The sequence below is a fragment of the Perca flavescens genome, chromosome 8 (assembly GCF_004354835.1).
Source record: "Perca flavescens isolate YP-PL-M2 chromosome 8, PFLA_1.0, whole genome shotgun sequence".
Taxonomy (NCBI): Eukaryota; Metazoa; Chordata; class Actinopteri; order Perciformes; family Percidae; genus Perca; species Perca flavescens.
Genome location: NC_041338.1, coordinates 37,018,620 through 37,028,619, shown reverse-complemented (window position 1 = coordinate 37,028,619; position 10,000 = coordinate 37,018,620). Strand labels below are relative to the sequence as shown.

General features: G+C 42.0%; 1 protein-coding gene across 1 annotated transcript in view; it reads right to left on the bottom strand.

Moving 5' to 3' along the window:
- LOC114560308 (zinc finger protein 609-like) overlaps window positions 1-10,000 on the bottom strand; it is a 71,208-nt gene that overhangs the window by 40,680 nt on the left and 20,528 nt on the right. Inside the window, 1 exon segment of the mRNA XM_028585605.1 lies at window positions 1,146-1,996. Coding sequence (XP_028441406.1) covers window positions 1,146-1,868 — 723 coding nt within the window. The 5' untranslated portion in view covers window positions 1,869-1,996.

Sequence of the window (10,000 nt, the reverse complement as noted above, 5' to 3'; positions counted from 1 at the left end):
GCAAAAGCACCACTTTAAATCTTGTGTTTACCATAAATGTGCTCAGAAGTTTCTTGGAAATAAGTAATTAAGCACGAATAAGCATAAAAAATGACTAATCGACTAAAGAAATCTTAGTCGACTAAGACCAAAACCACAGATTAGTCGACTAATCGACTAAGAGGTGGCAGCTAGGGGTGGGAATCACCAGAGGCCTCACGATACGATATCATCACGATACTTATGTCACGATACGATATTATTGCGATTTTAAACATATTGCAATATTCTGCGTTATACTGCAATGTATTACCTTTTTTCCAACTTCAAATTTTTCCTAATTTCAAATGATGTACCCAATGGAAAATTTTGTCAACATCTGTTTTATCTAAAAAGATACATTTTTCTGTCTGTTTATCTCACTTAAATGTTGTTGCTGCAAAATGGGGATTGTCAAGCAAGACAAACTGACCATCATATATATCATAAAAGATCGATACTTGGCATCTGTGTATTGATACAGTATTGCCACGAAAAATATCGCAATACTATGCTGTATCGATTTTTCCCCCACCAACTCTCTCTTGATGGGGTCCTAATGGTCCCCTAATACTGTATCAGAAGTCTCTTTTATATAGACCTTAGTGGTCCCCTAATACTGTATCTGAAGTCTTTCATATAGACCTTAGTGGTCCCCTAATACTGTATCTGAAGTCTCTTTTATATAGACCTTAGTGGTCCCCTCTTTTATATAGACCTTAGTGGTCCCCTAATACTGTATCTGAAGTCTCTTTTATATAGACCTTAGTGGTCCCCTAATACTGTATCTGAAGTCTCTTTTTATATAATAGTGGTCCCCTAATACTGTATCTGAAGTCTCTTTTATATAGACCTTAGTGGTCCCCTAATACTGTATCTGAAGTCTCTTTTTATAGACCTTAGTGGTCCCCTTAGTGGTCTCTTTTATATAGACCTTAGTGGTCCCCTAATACTGTATCTGAAGTCTCTTTTATATAGACCTTAGTGGTCCCCTAATACTGTATCTGAAGTCTCTTTTATATAGACCTTAGTGGTCCCCTAATACTGTATCTGAAGTCTCTTTTATGTAGACTTCAGATAGTGGCAGCCCTAGATAAAACAGGAATCCTGTGCGTTTCCTCTCTTACCTTCACGGTGATCGCTTTCTTCGGATTTCGGCATTCGCCGTTGTCCACTTCCTCTTGCTCCGTCGTCATGGCGACGTGCTGTCCAACCCCGGCCGGGTCCAGCAGCGGCGGCGGGGGCGGAGCCACGACGATCCCGAGCTGCTCGGCCGCGGCCGACTCGGGGTCCTGCGGGCCCTCGAAGGGGCCGCCGCGAGGGACGGTAGCCGCGGGCTCTTTCTCAGCGCCGACAGAAACAACCTCCGTTTTCTCCTTCTTGGTTTTCCCCGACGAGCCGTCTTTGTCCTTTTTCGGGGCGGGCAGGGTACGGGAGGGTTTACCGGGCTTGTCGGTGCCCTTGGCGGGGGTACAGTTAGGGTTCTGGGTCGGCCCCGGACCCCCCTGAACCTCCTTCTTAGCTCCGTCTGACACCGTCGGGGCCTTGGCGCTCTCCTTAGAGTTTTTACTGCGTTTGGATTTGGATTTGCTCTCTTTGCCCTGCGCGGCGGCAGCTACGGGGCTCACGAACTTTATGTTGTCCGGTAGCGCGGCAACGGCGCCAGGGGGGGCGGCCATGCCCCCTCCCTCCTTGCCGCTCGACATCTCCAGCTTGTCCTTCTCCAGGTCGGCGTCTAGGTCGATGATCAGATTGCCGACGCCGATATCCCACTCATCGCCGCTGTCGTACGCCTCCACCGCGTTGGAGTCCACACCTTTCCCGCCTGCAGGGCCGCTGCTGAGGGACATCTTAGTAGGGTCGTCCCGGGGCGCTGCGGGGGGGGGGGGCCAGAGGAGGGGCCGGGGGCTCCTCCCAGCCGCGGGACGCCTCCTCAGGGCTGGGCCCCAGGCCACCGCCCAGCTCCCCACATCGCCTCCTAAACAGAGGACAAACAACAGCTCAGACAACAACAATAACAACAATAACAGCAGGGCACAATGGAGCTTTCCCAGCAGACATGTTGACTTGTCATAGTAGGAGAAGCACAGCTGAGATTGATCTCAACGATGGCTCAGTTCCATCAAGTGTCTCAGTAAGATATTTCAGTGAGTCAGCATGAACAATACCAGGGTCTCTCCTAAGTGGAATGCAGCCATCAGTAATGGTTTAATACCAGGGTCTCTCCTAAGTGGAATGCAGCCATCAGTAATGGTTTAATACCAGGGTCTCTCCTAAGTGGAATGCAGCCATCAGTAATGGTTTAATACCAGGACCTCTCCTAAATGGAATACAGCCATCATTAATGGTTTAATACCAGGGTCTCTCCTAAGTGGAATGCAGCCATCAGTAATGGTTTAATACCAGGGTCTCTCCTAAATGGAATGCAGCCATCATTAATGGTTTAATACCAGGGTCTCTCCTAAGTGGAATGCAGCCATCAGTAATGGTTTAATACCAGGACCTCTCCTAAGTGGAATGCAGCCATCATTAATGGTTTAATACCAGGACCTCTCCTAAGTGGAATGCAGCCATCAGTAATGGTTTAATACCAGGGTCTCTCCTAAGTGGAATGCAGCCATCAGTAATGGTTTAATACCAGGGTCTCTCCTAAGTGGAATGCAGCCATCAGTAATGGTTTAATACCAGGGTCTCTCCTAAATGGAATGCAGCCATCATTAATGGTTTAATACCAGGGTCTCTCCTAAGTGGAATGCAGCCATCAGTAATGGTTTAATACCAGGGTCTCTCCTAAGTGGAATGCAGCCATCAGTAATGGTTTAATACCAGGACCTCTCCTAAGTGGAATGCAGCCATCATTAATGGTTTAATACCAGGACCTCTCCTAAGTGGAATGCAGCCATCAGTAATGGTTTAATACCAGGGCCTCTCCTAAGTGGAATGCAGCCATCAGTAATGGTTTAATACCAGGGTCTCTCCTAAGTGGAATGCAGCCATCAGTAATGGTTTAATACCAGGCTCAGACACACACACAGACACACACAGACACACACAGACACACACACATTATTTGGTATTTTTTGTATTAACACGCTGGATGAGAAAACATTTATGCTAGGGCTGCTCGATTATGGAAAAAAAAGATATAATCACGATCATTTCGGTCAATATTGAAATCACGATAATATAATTACGATCATTTCGGTCAATATTGAAATCACGATAATTTAAACACGATTACTCGTTGACTTCTGGAAACATGTTGCAATTATTGAACTTAAAAAACAGTGGAAGAAGTAAAATAAATCAACAGTTTTAAAAAACACAAATTCGGTGACCTTTGCCTTAATACTTGTCCTATTTAAATTTTATTTTTTTCATTCAGAACACAAAAGAGAAAATAAGAGTTTACTTGCAAAACGTAATGAGCTAAATAATAGTTTTTTTTTGATTTTGTGATCGTTGGGAGGCAAAATCATGATCACGATTAAATTTAGATTAATTGCACAGCCCTACATTTATGCAGAAAAACCCCAAAAACATGTTATTTTTCTTATATATAGTCATGATGTCATGTGTCACTGATTGGTGCTGGTTTGTGTCGTGTGTCTCTGAAGCCTTTTTAACACTGACCACTTGCGGAGGAGTCAAAGTGTCTGTCTGTTGGGGTTGCACGATATTGACAAAATGTGATATTGCAATATCAATTATGAATATTACGATATATATATATATCTATATCGATATTTTTTAAAACACGTCAAATTATAAAAGTTAAAAACAGGAAAACGCATCGAAATAGATTCATAACAAATAAAACAAGTTTTCGTACAGTATTAAAACCAATAAAGAGAACGGGACACAACTTTTCTTTCTCTTCTCTGATCCGTTCGGTTTTCTTGTCCATTTCTTCACTCACACCGTCACACTGTTGAAATATGCACACACGTGGTAGGCTCCGGTAACTGGCCAATGAGACGCGATCATTACAGCGTTTCAAGCTCTAAATCACACAACTCAGACAGCCACACAGTCAACGGATTTAGTAAACTAAATATTATATACAGTACAGGCCAAAAGTTTGGACCCACCTTCTCATTCAATGCGTTTCCTTTTTATTTTCATTACTATTTACATTGTAGATTCTCACTGAAGGCATCAAAACTATGAATGAACACATATGGAATTATGTACTTAACAAAAAAGTGTGAAATAACTGAAAACATTTCTTATATTTTAGATTCCTCAAAGTAGCCACCCTTTGCTTTTTTTGATAACTCTGCAAACCCTTGGTGTTCTCTCAATGAGCTTCATGAGGTAGTCACCTGAAATGGTTTTACCTTCACAGGTGTGCCTTGTCAGGGTTCATTAGTGGAATTATTTCCCTTATTAATAAAAAAACAAAGTAAATAGTAAATTTTTCTTTCAAAATTTTCATCTGTAGTCCCTTGGCAGGTCAACACAAAAAAGATCGTTTTGGTACGTGTGGACGGGGCCTTAGTGGCATTCATTCAGCTTCAGGCTGCTGCACCTGAACCTAAAGCCCTGCATGGGACCCTCCCCAAGAGGCCTCCTTCAGGTAACTTATCATATGAAAGGTGGGACACGACCCCTGACCTCTGTCTCGTGCATTAATGTCCAACGCTGTCCACCAGGGCTGTGCTCGATTGAAGAAATTCTTAGTCGACTAACACTCCAGTGTTTCTTCTATGTTGATTTTGTAGTGGAGGCCCACCACGGCTAAATTTCTGCCACCACGGTATCAGAAATAGGGCTGTACAAAAAAAAAATGTAGTCGCGGTTGCTTTTTAAAATGATCCTGCCGACATAATGCAATTTAACAATTAAGTAGAACTATTCAGAGGTTATTGGGCCCATCCAGTTTAACCCCACATACTGTTGTGTTGATGTAGTTTATTGTCAAAAATGTTCGCTTTCTTCATGATCGACTATTTAACAAACAGCTCCACTGATAACGTCACCGCGGTGGGTCCGTTCCAAGTGTAGACCTGTTGTAGATGATAAGTGCCCTATAATTCCTCAAAAAATACAGTTCAAATCACAACTGTAAATATGCCTCATTGTGGTGATGTAGGGCTGCCACCTCTTAGTCGATTAGTCGACTAATCGGTCGTTTTGGTCTCAGTCGACTGAGATTTCTTTAGTCGATTAGTCATTTTTTATGGTTTTTAATGCTTAATTACTTATTTCCAAGAAACTTCTGAGCACATTTATGGTTTAATTGATTAATTGTGGAGAAATTGTAGTTAATTAACTACATTTATATTGTGCTTTTCTAGTCTTAACCACCTCTCAAAGCGCACAGCTCTGTCAATTAAATCAACTAATCGATTAGTCGACTTAATCCTATAAGTGTTAGTCGACTAAGAATTTCTTTAGTCGAGGACAGCCCTGGTGTGAATAGAGGTGAATAAATATATTAGTTTGTGCTTTAGTGTGCGCGCGCCTGTGTGTGTTTGCGTCTCTACGTGTGTGTGTTTGCGTCTGTGTGTGTGTGTGTGTGTGTGTCATGATGTCCCGTGGCACTCTGTGTACTTGTCTTGATATTGTGTTATTTGTATATGTGTAGATAATGTTGCTATGTGCCTATATGTATAGTGTTGTCTCTACTGTTCAGTATGTGTCCATATTACTATGTGTCTACTGAATGTCTACTAATACAAGTCTATTTGTTGAATGTATTTTTTTTGTGTTAGTTGAAAGAAAATATCAGCAGAAAACAGCACTTTAAAATAGGTTAGGGCGGATAAATGAGCCCCGAGACACTCCGGTGCATTATTTACATGCTGAAGTAGTGAAACTGTATTAAGATAATGTCATAAATAGTGGGTTTATTGGTATTTGCTACAGAATGCTTAGCCTATATGTCGAGATCAAAGTCGGCCTATATAGTAACTCAAAAAAATACAGTTCAATCACAATATGCCTCTCATTGTTCGGACCTGCCCCCACTGCAAAAAAAGAAATCCTAAAAGGAAACACCGGGCTCCACAAACTCAAACACAGACGAGCCAGCGAGCATCTTCAGACTCTGGCGGGCTGTAAACTACACATCTCCCCAAATATTAACAACGCTGTCAGCACTCCTGATGATCCACAGCAGGCCACGCAGCAGATAAAAACATCCTCGCATCTCTCATTTCGTCCACAAACTCAAAATATATTCAGTTTCCTGTCCCAGAGGAGAGAAGAAGACACTACAAAGTATTCACATTTAACTAGGGCTGCCACCTCTTAGTCGATTAGTCGACTAATCTGTCGTTTTTGGTCTTAGTCGACTAAGATTTCTTTACTCGATTAGTCATTTTTTATGCTTATTCATGCTTAATTACTCATTTCCAAGAAACTTCTGAGCACATTTATGGTAAACACGAGATTTAAAGTGGTGCTTTTGCAGGATTAATTGTGGAGAAACTCAGTTTTACAGATGGTTAATTAACTACATTTATATTGGGCTTTTCTAGTCTTAACCACCTCTCAAAGCTCACAGCTCTGTCGATTAAATCAACTAATCGATTAGTCGACAAAATCCTATAAGCGTTAGTCGACTAAGAATTTCTTTAGTCGAGGACAGCCCTACATTTAACAAGCTGGATCACACAAGTTTACCTTTGGTTAAAAAAACAAAGAGGTTATTATTTATTTAATAGTTGACAACTAGGTCTGCTCCCTCTTAGTCGATTAATCGACTAATCGGTGGGTTTGGTCTTAGTCAACTTAGATCTCTTTAGTCCATTAGTCATGTTTGATGCTTTTTTTTTTCATGCTGAATGACTTATTTTCCAAGAAACGTACGAGCACATCTCTGGTAAACACAAGAATTAAAGCGGTGCTTTTAGCACGACTCTTTGCGGAGAAACTCAGATTTACAGATCTGTCGATTAAATCAACTAATCGATTAGTCGGTACAATTGAATGAGTGTTAGTCGACTCAGAATTTCTTCAATCGAGCACACAGCCCAATTGACAACTAATCAATTCATCTGTGCGCCTCCAGCTGAACTAGATTCAGAAACAGCCCAGGGTCTGAAATTAACACTCGCCGAGCACCGGGGTCGGGAGTACCGTTTGGATTTTTACGATTCTGATGCCGAACCTGTACTTTTAAAAACGATTCCGATTCCTAAACCGATGCTTGAAAAACTGAAAACTGAAATCAAAGAAAGGCTTGTACGTCTGTTTAGGTGAGCCCAGAGGGGGGAAAATATGGCATTTTAAAAAGTAGCCTACATTTGGGTGGTGATGGCGCAGTGGATGTGACACATGCCTTTGGTGTAGGAGACCCAGGTTTGATTGCGCAACCTCGGCTCGGCCGGATATTACGTCATTTTAACGTCACGATGTCGCGCGCCACCTTGGATGCACGCACAACCAGATGTTCGAATAGTTCGAATATTCTGTTGTTTTTTTTTTAGGGAATATTCGAACGTCATTTTAGGTGAAAGTAGGTCAGCGAATCAAATCGAAGCGTTGACGGCACCGCTGCTGCTGCCAGCTCTGCCGTTGTTTACCTGGTTCTTCTTCTTCTGGTCCGTAGGAAGAGCAGCGTCGGTAGCCTTTGCTCGTTAGCGCCACCTCTGTTCAGGAGAAGACTGCAGCTAGTGTCGCGACCACCACCACTCGCAAGTATAAATAGGGCGGCTGTGGCTGAGTGGTAGAGTGCAGTTCCATGCCAAAGTGTCCTTGGGCAAGACACTGAACCCCGAGTTGCCCATCGGAGTGTAAATGTGTGCGAGAGTTTATCTGATGAGCAGGTGGCACCTTGTACGGCAGCCTCGGCAACAGTGTATGAATGCGTGTGAGTGGTTTCTGTGCCATGTTAAAGCGCTTTGAGTAGTTGTTAAGACTAGAAAAGCTCTTTATAAGAGCAGTCCATTCACAAATAGTCACAGAGATTTCATGACGTCACATTTACATGCGCCAGCTCGGCTGCGGTTACTGTAAAACGGGCTTTTCGCTGCTGCTGCTGCAGGAGACAAAGCCAGTGTGAAATGCTGCGAGGCTGCCAAAACATGTCTGTAGGTTTACACTGTGCAGACTCCCTGAAGACTCTATAAATACCAAATACCTCCTTCATGGTTTTACAGTCAGCGATAAATGTCTCCGTGTGGTTATCAGACGAGCTAACAGGGGAGACGAGAGGATTCAACAGCTGCTTCTAATGTCTGCGTAAGCGTAGTGAAAAGTAGGGCTGCTCCCTATTAGTGGGTTAGTCGACTAATCGGTGGGTTTGGTCTTAGTCAACTTAGATCTCTTTAGTCCATTAGTCATGTCTGATGCTGTTTTTCACACTGAATGACTTATTTCCAAGAAACGTACGAGCACATCTCTGGTAAACACAAGAATTAAGGGTTGACATTTTACCTAACAGATATCACCGTGAAACCTCCTTTGATTACTTTCATTAAGACAGTTATTTGTTGTATTAACGAGTTTTCTGTAGGGCTGTGTGCTCGAATGAAGAAATTCTTCTTCGTCGACTAACACTCATTCAATCGTATCGACTAATGGATTAGTTGATTTAAAATCGACAGATATGTAAATCTGAGTTTCTCCACAAAGAGTCGTGCTAAAAGGATGCATATATTGAATAAGATAATAGCCTCCTTTGCATATTTAAACACATTTCAGAAAACTAGGTCTGCTCCCTCTTAGTCGATTAATCGACTAATCGGTGGTTTTGGTCTTAGTCAACTTAGATCTCTTTAGTCCATTAGTCATGTTTGAAGCTTTTTTTCATGCTGAATGACTAATTTCCAAGAAACGAACGAGCACATCTCTGGTAAACACAAGAATTAAAGTGGTGCTTTAACACGACTCTTTGTGGAGAAACTCAGATTTACAGATCGGTCGATTAAATCAACTAATCCATTAGTCGGTACGGTTGAATGAGTGTTAGTCGACTAAGAATTTCTTCAATCGAGCACAGCCCTAGAGAAAAGTAAGGGTGGGGGAAAATGGATACAGCATAATATTGCAATATTTTCCGTGGCAATACTGTATTGATACACAAACGCCAAGTATGGATCTATTATTATTATATATTTGCTGGTCAGTTTGTCTGCTTGACAATCCCCATTCTGCGGCAATAAAAGTGAAGTGAGATGAACAAACAGAGTCATGTATCTTTTTTAGATAAAACAGATGTTGACAAAGTCTCCTTTTGGGGACATCATTTGAAATTGGGGGAGAGAGAGGGAGAGAGAGAGAGGGGCTGCGCTGGCAATTAGGTTTAGTATCGGTTTAGGCATTTAAGTGTCACCTAAATAAGGCACCGAAATCCACGTTGCTATTCGGTCCGGTAGATAACAGCCGTTGAGGCACCGATGCCGTATTAGCACCCCAGCCCCCACCCAAATAAAACCTCTTCCAATCTACACGTTTCACATGGATGACATTTTCACATTCGAAACGGCGATTTTCGCCGAAAAGCGACTAGTTTGTAGGTATCAGGGCTCCAGACTAACATTTTTCACTAGGAGCACAGTGGCCCCCTACAGAAAATTTTAGGGGCGCAACCAGAAAATGTAGGGGCACACACCGTAAAATCAACATGCTAACCAAATATTCACATTTATACTAATTTCCACTGTATTACTAATAAATAGGGCTGTCCTCGACTAAAGAAATTCTTAGTCGACTAACACTTATAGGATTTTGTCGACTAATCGATTAGTTGATTTAATTGACAGAGCTGTGAGCTTTGAGAGGTGGTTAAGACTAGAAAAGCACAATATAAATGTAGTTAATTAACCATCTGTAAAACTGAGTTTCTCCACAATTAATCCTGCAAAAGCACCACTTTAAATCTTGTGTTTACCAGAAATGTGCTCAGAAGTTTCTTGGAAATGAGAAAATTAAGCATGAATAAGCATAAAAAATGACTAATCGACTAAAGAAATCTTAGTCGACTAAGACCAAAACGACTAAGAGATGGCAGACCTACTAATAAATACTTTGA